Source organism: Moschus berezovskii, chromosome 4, assembly GCF_049115385.1.
Source record: "Moschus berezovskii isolate FMDL1 chromosome 4, NW_MosBer_1.0, whole genome shotgun sequence".
In the NCBI taxonomy this organism is placed as follows: Eukaryota; Metazoa; Chordata; class Mammalia; order Artiodactyla; family Moschidae; genus Moschus; species Moschus berezovskii.
In genome coordinates, this window is record NC_142463.1 from 87,705,648 (window position 1) to 87,728,054 (window position 22,407).

Below are 22,407 nucleotides of genomic sequence, written 5' to 3' on the forward strand. Positions count from 1 at the left end.
CTTGCCAGGCAGCACTGGTGGTAAAGAACCTGCCTACCAATGCAGGAGATGTAAGAGACTCTAGTTCAGTTCCTGAATCAGAAAGTTCCCCTTATATATATACTTAAAGATGGAACCAATTGTCCTTTTTTTACTCAGACTGGCAAACCTGATCATGGGAGCATTCAGGAAATAAAAGATCTTAATTCAACAATAACTGTTCCCATTTTAAATTTTCATGTTTTGATAATATTAATATTTTCATAAACAACCCACAATTTAAGTTGATGTTTGAATATCTGTATCAAGGATAGAGAACATAAACCAAATTTCTACTATCTAACAAAGACCTAGTGCTAATTGAGGAAATTCATAGACACAGTCAAGATTTCTGAGGGAATTTGTACCTGTGGCAATCTTGAATTAAATGGCAGGTCTGGTAGTGTTTCTTATTTATCTTATTAGTAACAAGAGAAGGAGGAGTGTTTTGGCTTCTGTATATTAAACAGGAAGACAACGTATGTTTTCTGTAACACCTATCACATTGTGAGTACTCAAATACTTAACTACTATATTAACATTTTATATCTACCTATCCCTCCCCTTCAATTCTGATGCTTGAAAAATTGTGATTTGTATATATGTGTGTGTGTTGTGTGTATCATATTTATGCATGTATGCGTGTGTGTAGGTATATAGCACGTTGGCATCCATATCTATGCATACATACATACATGTGACTATTTATTGTCTTACTTTATGGTTAAGGGGAATAAAACACATGCTTGCCTATGGAAGATTTATTTATTACATTTTTTTCCTTTACTCCAAGAGCTCTTCAGAAACCAATTCAATGATTTCTTATAGTCCTTGGCAGAGTAGATCCACTTTCTCATTTTCTGTTTTCCTTGTCTTTATAGACAACCTAATGGGATTAAACCTGTTTTGACCAGACTGGGGTTATACTTTTCATGTCCACATATAACCTTTTTTTTTTAATTGAGATAGAAATTTATAATATTGTATCAGTTTTAGATGTACAACATAGTGATTCACAATTTTGAAAATTATATCCCATTTAGACGGGGAGCCTGGTGGGCTTCCGTCTATGGGGTCACACAGAATCAGACACGACTGAAGTGACTTAGCAGCAGCAGCAGCATAGTTATTAAAATGTTGGTTATAGTCATATATAATTTTTATATATTAATTGTGTTGCATATAGTATGTAGAAATATTTCTAGCTATATTAATAAAATAAAGGGAAGATACATAAGCTCACAGGTTAAAATCAGACAGACCATTTATTCAAATCCAGGAATATGGAATGCACATAACAACAGTTCCAATTAATATGCCATGCTGCCATTCATAAATATTATTCTAAAATATAGAGGAAAAAATTATGGCAAAATACTTTAAATTCTTCAGATCTATTGAAGAATTTATTTTGCCATATGTCATTGTTTTAAATCAATACCTGATCTTTATAATCTGTAGGGTTATTAAGGGATCCAGCTTGACATTTATTTTTTTCCTCTATATTTTAGAAGAAAAGGTCACTTAAAAAACCTCAATTTCTAGCAGTTTTTAGTTACAGAAGCATAGTGCCATATTAATTTCACATAAGGCACTTGCTTTATTTTATTTATTTTTGCTTTCAATTTTTATTGAAATAAAGTTGATATACTTTATCAACTGTACATGAACTGTTAGGTTCATACGTACAGCGAAATGATTCAGCTATATGTATATATAAAACTATGTTTAGAAATTTTTTTTTACATTCTCTTCTATTATCAGTTATTGTTAAGATATTGAATGTAGTTCCCTGTGATATACAGTAGGTCCTTGTTGATTATTTTACATACAGTTGTGTGTATATTTTATTTTTTCTTTTTTTTAATTTATTTATTTTACTTGGAGGCTAATTACTTTACATTATTGTATTGGTTTTGCCATACACTGACATGAATCTGCCCCAGGTGTACATATGTTCCCATCTTGAACCCCCCTCCCTCCTCCCTCCCCATCCCATCCCTCTGGTTCATCCCAGTACACCAGTCCCGAGCATCCTGTATCATGCTTCGAACCTGGACTGGCGATTCGTTTCACATATGATAATATACATGTTTCAATGCCATTCTCCCAAATCATCCCACCCTCGCCCTCTCCCACAGAGTTGTTTATGTGAATTTTAGAAGCTGGATTCTTGATTAGAATCCTTCTATTAATAAATTCTATTAAGAAAAATTGAGACTATGACTAAAAAATGGCTTCTTTCTCTTACTCATATTTATGTTCTTTGTGTATTTATATTAATTTTCATTTTTAGGAAATTTAACTTAACAACTTAATTCAATCATTACTAGATTATTAAGTGCCCTATCTCAAGGAGCCTATCCTTATCCTATAATAAGGATGTTAAATTCCTCTAATTTCACAGAAAATTAAATCACGCCATCTAACAGAAAAAAACAATATCAATCATCCTTTTGAGTTTTAATACTCTTCACAGTAACAGCAGGTTTTAACTAAATGTTAATAACCTTGAAAAGTTAGACAATTTTAAGTTAGGGTAATGAAAATCTATAATCTATAAAATGACAGAAATATCTGTGTCCTGTAAAACACTTGAAAAGAGTATGTATTTGTTGATCCAACAGTTACTAGTTACTGGTTATAATATAAACCATACTGTGTAGTTTATATTTCATTAAATCACAATTTTAGAGTCAATTTTGTCTTTAAAATGCAGTTATGCATACAAATCTTAAAATATCTTTGGCCTATTCTCTTTCAACAGAAATTAAGAAAAAGCAAAATACAGAATGACCAAAGGGAAAATAAGAATACAATTCATGTTTCACATAAGTTTAATTTTCAAAGGGGGCGGATTTCCAGTCACCTTTCTTTATTCTTTTTTTTAAATTGAAGTATAGTTTATTTACCATGTTGTATTAGTTTCTGGTGTATAGCAAAGTGATTTAGTTATTTCTTATTTATCATAAATAAGAATATGAAAGTGATTTCTTTCATATTCTTATCCTTTATGGTTTATTACAGGATATTGAATATAGTTCCCTGCACTAGTTTATATACAGTAGTGTATATTTGTTAGTCCCAAACTCCTAATTTATCTTTTCACCCGTTTTCCTTTTGGTAATCATGAATTTGTTTTCTATGTCTGTGAGTCTGTTTCTATTTTGTAAATAAGTTCATTCATATCATTTTTTTAGATTCCACATATAAGTGATATCACAGGATATTTGTCTTTGTCTGCTGGTAGGAACATTAGAACATCTGTCTAATCGACATTAGAGTGTATGTATCTTTTTGAATTAGAGTTTTCTCTGAATATATGCCCAAGAGTGGGATTGCTGGATCATATGGCAACTCCATTTTTACTTTTTTAAGAAATCTCCATACTGCACTAACCTTTCTTTATTCTTGAATTGAACTTTAAAACGCAGTATAAAGGATGAAAGTGAAAGTGAAATCGTTGTGACCCTGTGGACTGTAGCCCACCAGGCTCCCCTGTCCATGGGATTCTCCGGGCAAGAATACTGGAGTGGGTTGCCATTTCCTTCTCCAGGGGATCTTCCCCACCCAGGGATTGAACCCAGGTCTCCTGCATTGCATGCAGATGCTTTAACCTCTGAGCCACCAGGGAAGCCCCAGGAAATATATATTAGCTCATTTTGTAATCCATAACTCATTGCCTTAAAAAAAAAAACATAAATTCAACTACAAGGGCTCTCAAGCTCTTCTGATTTACTTTGTTTACAATGATAACTTTCTTGTAATATTTGACAATATTGACAATCAAGAGTAAGCTAAAATTGTCTGTATCCATTAATAAGAGTGCTCAGTAAATTAAAAAAAAAAAGTGCTCAGTAAGGGAGCAGTAGGTCACAAGTATTCCATTAGAACACTGAGGTATTCTGATGCCATGGAATTCTATGTAGGACTTTTTATTTTGTTTTATTCAGTCTGAAGAAGGAAATGAAGCTCAAGCATCACTGTTTTCCTATTAATTATAACTTATAATTTTTAATGCCTTGGTTTTCTTTAATACTTTCAGACAGATTTACAGTATGTATGTAAAACAATGTTGACTTTTTAATCTATAAAGTATAAAATGCTGAAAAACTTCAAAATATTCCAATTTTATTCTATGACACAAAATTATATTAGGTTAATAATATAATTATGTTATATTTGGTAATATAAATTGCATTTTAATCCACTTAAATGCAAGTTTCTGTTGAGTGTTCATTAAACTGTTGAGAAGCTTAAATGGATTTTATGAAAATTAAACATCTTAATTCATAAAGAACTTAATAAACTTTAATTCTGGTTTACATAAAATTAAAATTTAATATTTAAGTCTAATTTATATGTTTATCTTTTTGGAAAACAGATACATCATATTTTAATACAGACCTCTTGAAGTTTAATGAGAAAGCAAAGACATTTTCATGCTTATAAATGTACATAAAATGACAGTTCAGAACTTCATTTTTATGCTATTCCCAAGAGTGGTTTTACTGATTCGTAAACCATACGGTTTATGCAAACTGAAGGAAACAACTTTGAGAAAGTTGGAGTCATGCCTCTGAAAAATCCTGTACTCCTTGTCTTTTATAAATTTTATAAAAGACACTAATCATATTTAGCTGTGGAACTCCTAGAAAATGAAAGGGAAGGGAAAAATCAAGTTAATTTGATGTTTTAGCTTTCTTTCAAACACTGACTCAGGCAAAACATGCTAAAATAGATAATAAAATACAATTAATTAGATTATTTCACAAGCAGTCCCAAAGAAACATCTCTGATTCATAGTATTATGTACATAATCAGAGACTAATGGGAAGATTTGATGCTCATTTCTATTTAATTTTCTTTCATTTTAGGAGCAAATTATGTCCACTGGAAGTGAAATTTACTTGTAATTATCATAGACTTATAATTTTTAAAGACTATCCAGACATACAGAGGTATCTGATTCAGTATCTCATGCCTTAAGAACATCTCAAAATCAGAAACAAACTCAAATGTGTTTCTCACTTGATATTTTTCTCAGGGAATGATTCCACCATTCATCTAGCTGTTGAAACTGGAAATCTGAAAGGCATCCATGACATTTCCCTCATGTTACATATCCAAACCAGTGCCCATCAATTTTACCCTCTAAATATCTCTCAAATCCATCCACTTACTTCCATGTCCACTGACATGCCTCCAGCCTTCAAACTACCATCATTCTTCTCTAAAGTATTGGTGTAATCACCCCCTTCATTTTTTTCTGCATGCTTTAACCAGAGAGAACCATTAATGATGCGAATCTGATTATGTTACTGTCCTGCTTCAGTAATTTTCCATTATGCTTAAATATAGTATGCTGCGACCTCTGTTTCCATCTCCCACCTAACTTGTTAACCACTACCTTGCTTTCTGCACTCCAGCCTCACATCCTATTCAGTTTCTCAATTGTCTTTTTGCTTCTTCCCTCTTCAAACTAGTACACTGGCTTTTCCCTTTGCTTAAAAGTAACTGCCCCCACCGTTGCCTATTTTACCCCACTTCAGCCTTCAGTTCTCAGTCTAAGCAACACTTCCAGGAGGAAGTCTTTCAGATCTACCTTAGATTCCACCCTCCCCATACAGTCTTTAGAGAACTTCACTTTTCTTTTGTAGCTCTTATCAAAGTTTATATGTGTGAATTTTTAATTAACAGCCATCTTCCCTATAGGGTTACCAGTTCCATAAGAGCAGAGACCAATGTTTCTTTTTCCTTACTCAAACCTCACGTGCATTGCACATTGCTGCGTAGTACTTGGCAACATTTCAAACTCTCTAGTTAGCATTTTTCTCCCTAATCTTACATCATTTTTCTCAAATTGGCATAGCTGAGTGTAAAAAGCAGTAGAGAACTGAAAAAAATGTCTTTCACTCTTAAGTTTTAGTTTAAGCATTTCCTCTCACCACCCACCCCCCAAAATAAAATGATTCCTTTGAAATCTTAAAAGTCCCTTGAAATTTTAGAAACTACTTACTTGCCACGGAATTTCTTGGAGAATAGTCTATTACTATCTGCATTTTTTGTGTTCTTTTAATAGAAGCTAATAACATTTCTCTCAAATTCTATATTTTTGTAAAGGAATGTAGAGAACATGCTTACTTTTTTTTGTCTGTGGTTTTAAACTTTTTTAATTGAAGTATAGTTGATTTACAATGTTGTGTTAATTTCTGCTGTACAACAAAGTGATTCAGTTATACATATGTATACATTTTTTATATTCTTTTCCATTATGCTTTATCACAGGATATTGAATATGTTCCCTGTGCTACACAGTAGGATCTTGTTGTTTATCCTTTCTGTATATAATAGTTTGCCTCTGCTAAGCCCAAACTCCCTTCCTTCCCTCCATCACCTGCTCCTTGGCAACCACAAGTCTGTTCTCTATCTATGTCTGTGAATCTGTTTCTGTTTCATAGATAAGTACATTTGTGTCATATTTTAGATTCCAAATATAAGTGATATAATACGGTATTTGTCATTCTCTTTCTGACTTAACTGACTTAGTATGATCATTTCTCAGTCCATCCATGTTGCTGCAAGTGGCATTATTTCATTCTTTTTTATGGAGGTTGAGTAATATTCTATCGTGTGTATATACGTATATATGTGTATATATACATATATATACACCACATCTTCTTTATACACTCATCTGTAAACGAACATTTAGCTTGTTTCCATGAACTGGCTACTGTGAATATTGCTGCATGTATCTTTTTGAATTTTGTCCGGATGTATGCCCAAAAGTCAAATTGCTGGATCATACAGCAATCAGCTGAGTGTAAAAAGCAGTAGAGAACTGAAAAAAATGTCTTTCACTCTTAGTTTTAGTTTAAGCATTTCCTCTCACCACTCACCCCCCAAAATAAAATAATCATACAGCTGGACCAACTCTATTTTTAGTTTTCTGAGGAACCTCCATCGTTGCTGCACCATCTTATACGCCTACCAACATTGTAGGAGGGTTTCCTTTTCTCCACAACTTCTCTAGCATTTTTTGTTTGCATATTTTATAATGGTGGCCACTGGCCATACTTGCCAATGTGAAGCAGTATCTCATGTGGTTTTGATTTGCATTTCTCTAATAATTAGAGATTTTGAGCATCTGTTCATGTGCCTGATGCCCATGTAGAAATGCTTACTTTTTCCCTAATATTGAGCCCATTTTCCCTATTGATTTCCCCCCAATTTATTATTATAAAAATTGTAAACTACAAAAATGCTGTACAATGAACATTTGTATAATTACCACCTAGTTTCTAAATCTGACATTTTGTCATACTTATTTTTTGCCTCTCTTTTTCTCTTCTCTGTACATATGCATAAATGTGTGAATGTCGTTTGAAAGTAAGTTGCAGACACTATGAAACTTCTTCCTTAAATACTGAAACATCTCCTAAAAACAAGGACATCAGCCCACATAACCATGGTATTATGATCAATTCCTTTGAAAATTAAAAATAATTCCCAATATCACTAAATACCTCCTTATTCAAATTTTGCAAATTATCCAAAAGTTGTCACTTACAGGTTTTTTTCCCAAGCTAAAATCTGAACATAATTCACTCCTTGTACTTGGTTGTTATATTTCTTTAATTTCTTAATCAAGATTAGTTAGTGCCAGTCCCCTACCACTACCATTGTTTCTATGACAATGACTTTTTGAAGAGCCCAGGCCAATTGTCTTATAGAATATTTCACATTCTAGATTTGTCTGATTGATTCTTAATAGTATCACGTGTCTTATTTCTCAATCCCCTATATTTCCCTTAGGTCTGAAAGCACAATCAAATGCCAGTAAAACATTTTTTTGGCAAGAGTACGTCATATCAGAAGTCATGCATTTCATATTACATTACATCACACCAGAAGGCACATATATCAGGGGTGTTTTTTTACTGCTACCAACACCAAGTTTGGTTGCTTGGTAAGAGTGATGACTATCCATTCTCTCCATTGTCAAGGTTTGTTTTCCTTTTCGCAGTTAGCAAGAAATCTAATAGATGATACTTAGGCATTATGTGAATTTACTATTCCCCAATACCATTTAACTTAGTAGTTTTAACATTCCCTGATGAGCCTAGGATTCAGATACTGATTTTGAAATATCATTACTCTGTATAATACTAAAAAGAAAAATAGTTTAGTATGGGTTTTTGAGAGCAGGGAATGTATAAACATAAGCAACCAGAAAACATCATTTTCTAAAAATTACAGAAGAGCCCAGAAAAAATGAATATGGACATGTTCAAAAAACAAAGGAAGATTTTCCGTTTCAGTTATAACAGAGTAGATTCTGTCAACCCTTCAAATAAAAATACTATTAAAAGATGAACCAAATACAGGTTCAATTCCTGGGTCGAGAAGATCCCCTGGAGGAGAGCAAGGCAACCCACTCCAGTATTCTTGCCTGGAGAATCCCATGGACAGAGGAGCCTGGCAGGCTACAGTCCATAGAATCGCAGAGTCAGACATGACTGGAGTGACTTAGCACTCACACGCATGCACAAATACATAAAAACACTGTTTGAGAGCAGTCAATGCAAGCAAGACAAGATCACTGAGAGAAGGAAAGTATAGAAGTAATCATTATATTCACTCTGGTGTTTTTTCTTAGGCCATTTGGCTATTTTCAGCATCAGAGAATAGAGTTCAAGTGAGAAAACAACAATGTTACTGAACTGAGGACAGAAGTGCCAGATATTTAAGGAGCAAAATCATGAAACAGAGTTAGTGAAGTGAGTCCAAAAAAATCTCTGTATAATTTTCCCTTGGAGCATTGCCAACTCTAAAGCTGCACAAAATGAAGTTTCAATGAAGCCAGCAGAAAAGAGCAGCTGGAAGGCTAACGGTGTAAGAAAAAAATCTTAGCAGTAACACAGTGCCGGATAACAGAGGTTGGAGTTTAAGTCCAACAAGGTTGGGGGCTGTGATAACCACTCTAGGCTTTCAAATAATGCCCATGAAGAGTCACTGTCTAGGGGTAAAGGACCATACTCTAAGAGTTCCTTGGAGAAAAGGCAAAGCTGAAATAGGTCACCTTTAACAAAGTCTAAACATTTAGAGGAGAAGGCAATGGCAACCCACTCCAGTACTCTTGCCTGGAAAATCCCATGTGCAGAGGAGCCTGGTAGGCTGCAGTCCATGGGGTTGCTAACAGTCGGACACAACTGAGCAACTTCACTTTCACTTTTCACTTTCATGCATTGGAGAAGGAAATAGCAACCCACCTGAAGTGACTTAACAGCAGCAGCAGCAAACATTTAGATGATCCATGTATACTGTAGCTACCTACCAAAAAGTTTAACCCGATTTGGAGAAAAATAACATTATCCAGAGCCTACAATTTTTCATACAAAATGGCCATCATTCAATTCAAAATAACGAGGCATGGTATTTTAACAAAGAATCAAATAACTGAAAACCTAGTAAGAAAAAAATCAATAAAAATATTCATATATTAAGTTTAAAATAATTGTGATTAATATTTTTAAGAAATTAGAAAAAAAGTGGAGACTTTCACAAGAAATCTGGAATCTATTTTTTAAGAATAAAAAATAGAAAGCCTAAAATTAAAAAAAAAAATACTTAAGACTTCAATGTATGAGTTTAATAGCAGATTAGACATTGCAAAACATAGAATTAGTGAACTCCAGAAGATAGGTTCAGCAAGAGGAAAAAACAATCCCACCCAGATTGAAGCACAGATATGAGGATGGAGGGGAACAGAAAATACAGAAAAGAACATAATAGATATATGAGACATGAGGAACAAAATCTAATACACATGTAATTGGAATGTCAGAAAAAGAGAAACAATGGGATCGAGCAATATTTGAAACAATTTTGCCTCAGAATTTTCCCAAACCTGACAAAAGCCATCAAATTGCATATTTTTAGACCACGAAGAGGATAAATATAAAGCAAATGACATTTAGCGTGCATGTTCAGTCACTCAATCATGTCTGATTCTTTGTGACCCCATGGACTGTCGTCTGCCAGGTTCCTCTGTCCATGGGATTTTCCCAGCAAGAATGTTATTGGAGTGGGTTGCCATTTCCTTCTCCAGGGAATCTTCCCAACCCAGGGACAGAACTCGTATCTCCCATGTCTCCTGCATTAGCAGGCAGATTCATTACACTGAGCCACCTGGGAATCCCTAAATGATACTTTGCTGCTGCTAAGTCACTTCAGTCGTGTCCGACTCTGTGCGACCCCATGGACTGCAGCCTATCAGGCTCCTCCGTCCATGGGATTTTCTAGGCAAGAGTACTGGAGTGGCTTGCCATTGCCTTCTCCCAAATGATACTTTAGGCACATAATAAACTGTTGAAAACCAGAGACAGAGAAAAATCTTAAACATCTAGAAAGAACAAAAATACAGCATCTTAAAAGAGCAACAATAAAACTGATAGCTAACTATTAAACAAAAATTACAGAACTCACAGACATCGGAATAATATTCTTTTAATGTGCCATAGAAAGAGACAAACAAAGCTAAGAGAATCTGTTGCTAGCAGATCTCCACTAAAAGAACTTCTGAATGGAGTTCTTTAAGTAGAACAGTATAATCCTCAGTGAAAGAAAGGAAATTCAGGAAAGGAAATAGAAACAAAAAGAGAATAACATATATATTAATGCTGATTTTTAAAACAGTAATGTCTTATGGGGTTTAAAACATATGCTCTAGTAAAATATATGACAACAGTAGCATAAAAGGACGCAGTATAAATGAAAAGTGAAACATATTAGAAATTGGTAAAAATACTAATTTAAGGTAGGCTGTAATTAACAAAAGATTCACAGTCTTCAAGGTAACCATTAAAAGAAAAATAAAGAATAATAACTAACAAGATAATATAGAAGAAATAATGAACATATCTCATATAATATGTGATCTCCACTTAACATGCAATAGTACCTTAAAATACAAATGTACTAAATGCTAATTAAAAGACAAAATAATCACTACTAACAAAGCTAGTGGAGGTGATGGAATTCCAGTTGAGCTATTTCAAGTCTTGAAAGATGATGCTGTGAAAGTGCTGCACTCAATATGCCAGCAACTGACAAAGAATTAATCTCAAAAATATACAAGCAACTCAGATCATGCTTTAAATGACTGATTAAAAGGTATTGAAATATCAAAATAATTATTCTAATCTAAAGATATTAGACAATTCCATTGTTTACTTCTAACGGGCTGAATTGTGTCCCCCCACCAACAAAATTCTAATGTTGAAGCCCTAACCCTCATGACTTCAGAATGTCACTGTTCACAGATAAAGTCTCTAAAGAGGCAATTAAGTTAGTTTCATTAGGTATTAAGAGTGAAGTGTTTGTGTTCATACATGCTGCCAAGATCCCCTCTCCATGGAATTTTCCAGGCAAGAATACTGGAGTGGGTTGCCATGTCCTCCTCCAAGGGATCTTCCCAACCCATTGATCAAACCCAGGTCTATTTGTCTTCTGCATAGGCAGGCAAATTCTTTACCACTGTGCCACCGGGGAAACCCTTATTCAGAGTGGACCCTATCCCAATATGGCTGGTGTCCTTTTAAGTAGAAGTTTGGATACATATGTGCTGGCACACAAAGGAAACTATGTGAGGGCAGAGGGAGCTGGCCATCTGCAAGCCAAGGATAGAGTTCTCAGAGAAACCTTGAACTTGGACTTCTGGTCTCCAGAACTGTGAGAAAATAACTTCTCTTACATAAGCCACCTAGTCTGTGATATTTTGTTATGGCAACCCTAACAAACTAGTGCACTACTTTTAAGACCTTTCCTTATTTAATGATTCCCCCAACTTGATTAATAATCAGATTTACTTAAGATTTTTAAATTTATTTTTTATCAAAGTATAGTTAATTTCACCTGCTAGCACTCATTTCACATACTAGCGAAGTAATGCTCAAAATCCTCCAAGCTAGGCTTCAACAGTACACGAACCATGAACTTACAGATGTTCAAGCTGGATTTTAAAAAGGCAGAGGAACCAGAGATCAAACTGTCAACATCCACTGGATCATGGAAAAAGCAAGAGAATTCCAGAAAAACTTCCACTTCTGCTTCATTGATAACACTAAAGCCTTTGACTATGTGGATCATAACAAACTGGAAAATCTTAAAGAGATGGGAATACCACACCACCTTACCTGCCTCCTGAGAAGTCAAGTCGCTCAGTCATGTCCGACTCTTTGTGACCCTATGGTCTGTAGCCTACCAGACTCCTCTGTCCATGGGATTTTCTAGGCAAGAGTACTGGAGTGGGTTGCTATTTCCTTCTCCAGGGGATCTTCCCAACCCAGGGATCGAATCCAGGTCTCCCACATTGCAGGCAGACACTTTACCGCCTTGGCCATTAGGAAAGCCCCTGCCTCCTGAGAAACCTGTATGTAAGTCAAGAAGTAACAGTTAGAACCGGACATGTAACAACAGACTGGTTCCAAATTGGGAAAGGAATATATCAAGGCTGTATATTGTCACCCTGATTATTGGACTTCTATGCAGAATACATCATGTGAAATGCCAGGCTGGACGAAGCACAAGCTGGAATCAAGATGGCTGGGAGAAATATCAAAAACTTCAGATATGCAGATAACACCAACCTTATGCCAGAAAGCAAAGAGGAACTAAAGAGTCTCTTGATAAAGGTAAAAGAAGAGAGCGAAAAAGCTGGCTTAAAACTCAATGATCAAAAAACGAAGATCATGGCATCCAGTCCCATCACTTCATGGCAAATAAATGGGGAAACAATGGAATCAGTGACAGACTCCATTTTCTTGGGCTCCAAAATCACTGCAGGTGGTGACTGCAGCCATGAAATTAAAAGACACTTGTTCCTTGGATGAAAAGCTATGACAAAACTAGACAGTGTATTAAAAAGCAGAGACATTACTTTGCCAACAAAGGTCTGCAGTTAGAGCTATGGGTTTCCAATGGTCATGTGTGGATGTGAGAGTTGGACCATAAAGAAGGTTAAGCACTGAAGAATTGATGCTTTTGAACTGTGGTGATGAAGACTCTTGCGAGTCCCTTGGACAGCAAGGAGATCAAAGCAGTCAATCCTAAAGGAAATCAGTCCTGCCAGAAAGCGAAGAGGAACCAAAGAACCTCTTGATAAAGGTAAAAGAAAAGAGCGAAAAAGCTGGCTTAAAACTCAACGATCAAAAAATGAAGATCATGGCATCCAGTCCCATCACTTCATGGCAAATAGATGGGGAAACAATGGAATCAGTGACAGACTCCATTTTCTTGGGCTCCAAAAGGAAGGACTGATGGTGAAGCTGAAGCTCCAATACTTTGGCCACCTGTTTCAAAGAGCCAACTCACTGAAGGCAGGAGGAGAAGGGGATGACAGAGGATGAGGTGGTCGGATGGCATCACCAACTTAATGGACATGAGTTTGAGCAAGCGTCAGGCGATGGTGAAGGACAGGGAAGCCTGTCATGCTGCAGTCCATGGGATCTCAAAGGGTCAGACACGACTGAGTGACTGAACAACAATGCTTAATTTACAATGTTGTGTTAATTTCTGCTGTACAGCAAAGTGACTTAGATATACACATATATACATTCTTTTTTATATTCTTTTCCATTATAATTTATCCCAGGATATTTAATATAGTTTCCTGTACTATATGGTAGTACCATGTTGTTTACACATCCTATATATAATAGTTTGCATCTCCATTCCATTCCATCGCTCAGTCGTGTCCGACTCTATGCGACCCCGTGGACTGTAGCCTACCAGGCTTCTCTGTCCATGGGATTCTCCAGGCAAGAATACTGGAGTGGGTTACCGTTTCCTTCTCCAGGGGATCTTCCCGACCCAGGGATTGAACCCAGGTCTCCCGCATTGGAGGCAGACGCTTTAACCTCTGAGCCACCATGGAAGCCCTACTTTGCATCTACTAACCCCAAACTCCTGGTCCCACCCTCACCTACCATCCCTCCCCGTTCAGTTCAGTTCAGTTCATTTCAGTTCAGTCGCTCAGTCGTGTCCGACTCTCCGCGACCCCATGAATCACAGCACGCCAGGCCTCCCTGTCCATCACCAACTCCCGGAGTTCACTCAAACTCATGTCCACAGAGTCGGTAATGCCATCCAGCCATCTCATTCTCTGTAGTCCCCTTCTCCTCCCGCCCCCAACCTTTCCCAGCATCAGAGTCTTTTCCAGTGAGTCAACTCGTCGCATGAGGTGGCCAAAGTATTGCAGCTTCAGCTTTAGCATCAGTCCCTCCAATGAACATCCAGGATTGATCTCCTCTAGAATGGACTGGTTGGATCTCCTTGCAGTATAAGGGACTCTCAAGAGTCTTCTCCAACACCACAGTTCAAAAGCATCGATTCTTCGGTGATCAGCCTTCTTCACAGTCCAACTCTCACATCCATACATGACCACGGGAAAAACCATTGCCTTGACTAGACGGACCTTGGTTGGCAAAGTAATGTCTCTGCTTTTTAAAATACTATCAAGGTTGGTCATAACTTTCCTTCCAAGGAGCAAGCATCTTTTAATTTCATGGCTGCAATCAGCATCTGCAGTGATTTTGGAGCCCCCAAAAAAATAAAGTCTGACACTGTTTCCACTGTTTTTCCATCTATTTCCCATGAAGTGATGGGACCAGATGCCATGATCTTTGTTTTCTGAATGTTGAGCTTCAAGCCAACCTTTTCACTCTCCTCTGTCACTTTCATCAAGAGGCTTTTGAGTTCCTCTTCACTTTCTGCCATAAGGGTAGTGTCATCTGCATATCTGAGGTTATTGATATTTCTCCCAGCAATCTTGATTCCAGCTTGTGCTTCTTCCAGCCCAGCGTTCCTCATGATGTACTCTGCATATAAGTTAAATAAGCAAGGTGACAAAATACAACCTTGACGTACATCTTTTCCTATTTGGAACCAGTCTGTTGTTCCATGTCCAGTTCTAACTGTTGCTTCCTGACCTGCATACAGGTTTCTCAAGAGGCAGGTCAAGTGGTCTGGGATTCCCATCTCTTTCAGAATGTTCCACAGTTTATTGTGATCCACACAGTCAAAGGCTTTGGCATAGTCAATGAAGCAGAAATAGATGTTTTTCTGAAACTCTCTTGCTTTCTCCATGATCCAGCGGATGTTGGCAATTTGATCTCTGGTGCCTCTGCCTTTTCTAAAACCTGCTTGAACATCTGGGAGTTCACGGTTTACATACTGCTGAAGCCTGGCTTGGAGAATTTTGAGCATGACTTTACTAGCGTGTGAGATGAGTGCAATTGTGCGGTAGTTTTAGCAACCGCAAGTCTGTTCTCTATATCTGTGACTGTTTCTGTTTCATAGATAGGTTCATTTGTGCCATATCTTAGATTCCACATAAAAGTAATGTCATATAGTGTTTGTCTTTCTCTTTCTAGCTTACTTCACTTAGTCTGATAATCTCTAGTTGCATCCATGTTGCTGCAGATGACTGCAAATCATTCTTTTTATGGCTGAGTAGTATTTCACTGTATATATACATGTACTGGAGAAGGAAATGGCAACCCACTCCAGTGTTCTTGCCTGGAGAATCCCAGGGATGGGGGAGCCTGGCGGGCTGGCGTCTATGGGGTCGCGCAGAGTCGGACACGACTGAAGCGACTTAGCAGCAGTAGCAGCATACATGTACTACATCTTCTTTATCCATTCATCTGCTGATAGTTGTTCAGGTTGGTTCCATGTTTTGGCTATTGTAAATAGTGCTGCTAGGGACATAGGTGTTGATGGTTTAGTCACTAAGTCATGTCTGACTCTTGTGACCTCATGGATCATAGCCTGCTAGGCACCTCTGTCCATGGGATTCTCCAGGCAAGAATAGTGGAGTGGGTTTCCATTTCTTTCTCCAGAGGATCTTCCCCACCCAGGAATCAAACCTGGGTTTCCTGCATTGCAGGCAGATGCTTTACTGACTGAGCCACAAGGGAAGCCATGAACATAGGGGTGCGTGTATATTTTTGAATTATAATTTTCTAAAGATATATGCCCAGGAGTAGAAATGCAGGATCATTCTATTTTTAGTTTTCTGTGGAACCTCCATACTGTTCTCCAGAAAGTGGCTGCACCAACTTAATTCCCACCAACAGTGTAGGGGGATTCCCTTTTCTCTACATCCTTTCTAGGATTTATTATTTGTAGATTTTTTTAATGATGGCCATTCTGACTGGTGTGAGGTGATACCTCATTGTAGTTTGATTTACCTTTCCCTAATAGTTAGTGATATTGAACATTGTTTCATGTGCCTATTGTCCATCTGTATGTCTTCTTTAGAGAAAGGTCTATTTGGGTCTTCTGTGCATATTTCCCTTGATAATTTAGTCTCCCAACATATCAAAGACCATTTTTTCAAGCTTTGTCCATTATCCTAGATGGACTTCTTCTAACACTGTGTGTGTGCTTAGTCGCTTAGTTGATCCTAAAATTCATATGGAAATGTGAGGGACTCACGATAGCCCAAACAATTCTGAGAGAAAAAAAGAAAAAGCTAGAGAAGTCACAGTTTCTAATTTCAGACTTACTACAGAACCACACCAATTAAGGCAGTTGTGGTTCTGGTGTAAGGACAGACATACTGATCAATGAAATAGAATTTGAGGGTTCAGAAATAAACCTTTAACATGTATGGTTAACTTCAATAATATTGCCAAGACCATCTAGTGGAGAAGACAGTCTTTTCAAAAAATGGTATTGATACAATTGGATATCCACATGCAAAAGAATGGAGTTAAACTGCTGCCTAACACCATATTGAACAATTAATTCAAAATGCATAGTAAACCTAAAGTAAGAGCTAAAAACGTAAAACCCTTAGAAGATATAAATCTTCTGTGTTCTTGGATTAGGTAGTGGTTTCTTATATATGACACCAAATACAATAGTAACAAAAGAAATAGTAAATAAATTTGACTTCATCAAAATTTAAAACTTTTGTGTAAAAGACAATACGTGGAATGGAAGAAAATAATTGCAGATCAAATATCTAAGGTACTTGTATCTATTATATGCAAATAACTACAACTAAACAAGAAAAAAAACAAAGTAATAATAGACAACAATACCACTTTCTATTCACAAAGATAACAAAATCAAGAAGACAGATAATAATAAGTGTTGGCAAGGATGTGAAGAACTCAGAACCCTCATTCACTTCTGGTGGAAATTCAATGGTGTAACCACTTTGGAAAACAGTTTGGCAGTTCTTCAAGAAGTTAAACATAGAGTTATCTAATGACCCAGCAATTCTACTCTTAGATACATATCCAAGAGAATGAAAACATATGCCTACACAAAAACTTGTACTCAATTTCATAGCAGCATTACTCATAATAGTAAAAAAGTGGAAATAGAAAACTATCCATTAACTGATGAATGAGGCAAACAAGAGATAGTATACCCATATAATGGAATAATATTCAGAAAAAAAGAATGAAATGGTGATAAATGCTATAATATGGATGAAACTTGAAACCATATTTCTGAGTGAAAAGAAGCCAGTCATAAAAGATTACATGCGGTATAATTGCATTTATATGAAGTGTCCTGACTGGACAAATCTATAGACACAGAAAACAGATTAGTGGTTTCCAGGGAGTGGAGGAGTTAGAAGTGGGGTTTCTTTTAGGAGTGATAAAAATGTTATTGAATTAAATAGTCGGGATGATTGTACAACCTGTGAGTATATTGAGCTGAACACTTTAAAATGGTGTATGAATTATATCTCAATAAAGTTTTTACGATATAAAATCTTATTACCTATGGCATTCCTATGCCCAGAGCCCTCCAACAGTTTCCCATTTCACCTAGAGCAAAAATTAAAGTCCCTTCTACGATCTGCCAGGCCTTGAGAAATCTGCCCCGACCCAGCAGATCTCTGACCTCATCTCCTACTAATCTCTTCTGGGTCACTCTGCTCCAGCTGCACAGGGATGCATCCACCCTAAATGTCCCCTTTGAACATGTATGTGTAGCTCAACCCCCTCACATCCTCTGGTCTTTACTCAGAAGGTGTCTTTTCAGGAAGGCCTTCCAGTCACTAAACTATCTACTCTCCTTCCCTGCTTCATTTTTCTCCACAACCCTATCACTACCATATGCCATGCTTCAAAGGTTTATTGTCTGTCTCGCAGTGAAAGAATGTTGAACTCCCTACAGACAGGACCTTCTGTCTCTTCTGTTTGGTGTACCTAGAACAGAGTGTGGTACATGCAATTCTATAACTATTTATTGAATGAATACATCCTCATTTTTAAGGTGAGATGATTCAGGCACAGAGAGGTTAAGCAAATTGTGAAGCCATAATTTGTACTCAAGCAATCTGAATCTACGATCCTAACTGCTATCCTAACTGATAAGAATTAAAAAGTTTGGTGGGGTAGAAGGTACTCAGGATTACTAAAAAAGAAGGGAGTTGTACAGGGAATGTCATGCTTGATGGTCTGTTAGGATCAGTTACAGAGAATGACCAAAGTGAAACTGGACACTACTAACAGAGAAAAAAAAGGTCATTATTATTTTGCACTCCTACTTCTCTCCCCAAAAAAGAACTTACATTCTTCTCTTCCTTTTTCGGAATCAAGTGACTATAATTCATTTGGAATAGATGATTACTATAACCAGAAATTATTCACGAGAAACCCCAGAACAGAAGTAACATGAGCCAAATCAGACTTCTGACACTAGGAATAAATGGGGAGCAAAACAGTATCATTCAATCTCTTTGGTGGTCTGAAGATCAGGAGAGAGGTTTTAAAAACAGCTGCAAGTTACTGTATACCAGCTATATAGAAACCCAGCAACAGATGGAGTCACTAAGGTGGAGTGGGTTGCATGCAGGGAGAGAAAAGGAAAGGTCAAGGTCAATGCTTACAGAAAACAAGCTTATAGAAACAAACTTACAGAAAACAATACTTATAGGAACAATCCTGAGAAAGAGAAGCCAGAAAAACAAACTGTAAAAATAAAAATATGTTTTCTATTCACTCAGTTTTAAATGTATTTTTTATTTAAAATTTTTTCAATTGTATTATATTTCCAGATCTAATAAATCTAATGTAAGGCCATCATAGAAACAAACTCACCTCATAGAGAGTGATATCTACACCCGCATGCGGTATGACAGTCAGAAGACTAGGAATGTAGCCTTTGTAAAAGCCTGTAATCTTTTCAAGCTTCCAGATCTTCCTGGCACAGTCCACTAGCCCAGAGTACTGTCCAGTTTTACTTACAGCCAAATTAGTTTTTAAAACCTTAATGTAAAAGAATTTTATAGGGTCACTGATCAGTTACCCAACCCAGGGCAATCCTATAAAGTGTGAGTTACAGAATTAAAAAGATAAAACAATCTTAGGTCAAACTGTATTTTCAATGACAGTATACCTGCAATCATTTTCCTACTTATTCTTGGAATATTTTACTTTTGCATATTACTATGTAACAGTCCATGGGGTCACAAAGAGTTGGACACAACTGAGCAACAGAGCACACACACATACACACACATGTTACAAATACAAAATTTTTACCAAATTCCTGAACTTAACTTTGCAGGAAGATAAAGTATCTGAATCCAGCTGTTCTTTCTGTCTAAATTACATACTAGTGTAGCCACAGCTATTATTGCACTGTAAGTCAGATAAGGAAAACAAAATAGAATATAATTGGACAAACCACCATGGAAAACAAGTTGGAGGTTCCTGAAAAAATTAAAAGTAGATCTACCCTGCTGCTGCTGCTGCTAAGTCACTTCAGTCGTGTCCGACTCTGTGTGACCCCATAGACGGAAGCCCACCAGGCTCCCCTGTCCTTGGGATTCTCCAGGCAAGAACACTGGAGTGGGTTGCCATTTCCTTCTCCAATGTGTGAAAGTGGAAAGTGAAAAGTGAAAGTGAAGTTGCTCAGTCGTGTCCGACCCTTAGCGACCCCAAGGACTGCAGCCTACCAGGCTCCTCCATCCATGGGATTTTCTAGGCAAGAGTACTGGAGTGGCTTGCCATAGATCTACCCTATGACCCAGCAATTGCTCTTCTGGTTATAATACACAAAAGAAATGAAAATAGGATTTCAAAGAGATATATGCACTACTATGTTTGTATGTTTAGCTCCATCCTATAGCACTATTCACAACAGCCAAGATATGGAAATAAGCTTGTCAACAGATGAATGGACAAAGAAGATATATATGCATATATATATATATGCACATTCATCTATACACATATATGTATATATTATAATAGAATGTTATTCAGCCATGAAAAAGGAGGACATCCTGCCATGTGTATTGTGCCAAGTGAAATAAATCAGACAGAGGAAGACAAGTACAGTACAGTATCACTTATATGTTTAATCTAAAAAGCCAAACTTGCAAAAACAGAGTAAAATGGTGGTTACCAGGGCATAAGAGGTGGGGCAGGTAAGATGGAGGCAGTTTAAGGGTACAAACTTGCAACAAGTAATAATTAAGCTCTAGAGATCTAAGCGACTTCACTTTCACTTTTCAGTTTCATGCATTGGAGAAGGAACTGGCAACCCACTCCAGTGTTCTTGCCTGGAGAATCCCATGGACAATGGAGCCTGGTAGGCTTCAGTCCATGGGGTCGCTAAGAGTCGGACACGACTGAGCGACTTCCCTTTCACTTTTCACTTTCATGCATTGGAGAGGAAATGGCAACCCACTACAGTGTTCTTGCCTAGAGAATCCCAGGGACAGGGGAGCCTGGTGGGCTTCCGTCTATGGGGTCACACAGAGTTGGACACAACTGAAACGACTTAGCAGCAGCAGCAGAGATCTGAGCAACTTCACTTTCACTTTTCACTTTCATGCATTGGAGAAGGAACTGGCAACCCACTCCGGTGTTCTTGACTGGAGAATCCCAGGGACAAGGGAACCTGGTGGGCTGCCATCTATGGGGTCACACAGAGTCGGACACAACTGAAGCAACTTAGCAGCAGCAGAGATCTAACATACAGTATAGTGAATACAGACAACAATCTTGTACTCTAATCAAGCATCTTGCTGAGAGACTAGAACTTATTTATTCCGACCACTAAAAAGACAATAACTATGAGTGTGATTGTAGTGCTAAATATTGCTATAATATATAAATGTATCAAATTAACTGTTGAACACCTTAAATTTACATAATATTATGTTTCAGACATGTTCAAAAAAGAAACCTAAAAGAAAAATGAAGCTCCTACAACCTGCATTTCCAACATAAGTAAGGATTTCACAAACATACACACAACTTGTGAATGGCAGTAGGTTTTTTAAACCATATATATATATGTATATGTGTAAGAGCACACACACAAATACCAACACAAAGAAAGACCCAAAAAATAGAAAATAAAAGATTAAGGAACTTATCCAGATGAAAGGATGTCAAAGAGACCTGACACGTGATCTGAATTGGATCTGGAAAATTACTATAAAGACAATTATTAGAACAATTAACAATTAACTACATTTCAATAAGGACTGTGGATTAGATAACAGTATTGTACTGCTGATAAATTTCCTGATTTTGATAATATATAAACGAAAGTTCTTCATTCTAAGGAAATTCACACTGAAATTTTTATTTTTTTTTTGTTTTTTTTTTTTATTTTCTAAAAAAGAATTTTATTAAAAAAGCACAAATGCAAAGAAATGAACAGAGGAAAATTTATGCGTCGAACCTGGACTGGTCACTTATGATAATATACATGCTACAATTCCATTCTCTCCAATCATTCCACCTTCACCCTCTCCCACAGAGTCCCAAAGAGTGTTCTAAATGCCTATGTCTCTTTTGCAGTCTCTTATACAGGGTTTAGGTTACCATTTTTCTAAATTCCATATATATGTGTTAATATACGGTATTGATGTATATTTTTAAATGTAAACGGACACAACGTTTCCAACTTGCTCTCTCTCTACACAAACACACACACATGCACACACACACACCTGTATGGCAAAAGGCAAAATGTTTATTGGAAATTTGTGTAGAGTATCCAGAGTTTCCCTGGACTAATGGAAAACAAAGAAAACTCTGCTGACATTGAAGTTTAGCATGAAATAAGCTATGTTTCTTTACCAAGTGGGAAAGAAACTTGGTGGGCCTTAATTGTTATACTATTTATTCATTTTTCACTGAAAAATGTTATGATAGAAATGTATCTGCAGCAATATCCTTATCTCCTACTAAATCAGTTGCTTCTTTACTGTGCATATATAAAGCTACACAATTTGAAGGACATATTGCTTATCCTAGATTATATATAAATACTGCCAGATAAACACACAGGTCAATTTATACTTTGAAGAGAAAATAATCTTAAAATTTAAAA

At 36.7% G+C, this 22,407-nt stretch overlaps 1 protein-coding gene across 1 annotated transcript in view; it reads right to left on the bottom strand.

Annotated features, from left to right (window-relative positions):
- LOC129540400 (mitochondrial adenyl nucleotide antiporter SLC25A24-like) overlaps positions 1-22,407 on the bottom strand; it is a 66,734-nt gene that overhangs the window by 18,838 nt on the left and 25,489 nt on the right. Inside the window, exons 4-5 of the mRNA XM_088834999.1 lie at positions 19,152-19,319; positions 5,202-5,294 (exon numbers count right to left, since the gene is read on the bottom strand). Coding sequence (XP_088691125.1) covers positions 5,202-5,294; positions 19,152-19,319 — 261 coding nt within the window. The remainder of the gene's footprint in view (positions 1-5,201; positions 5,295-19,151; positions 19,320-22,407) is intronic.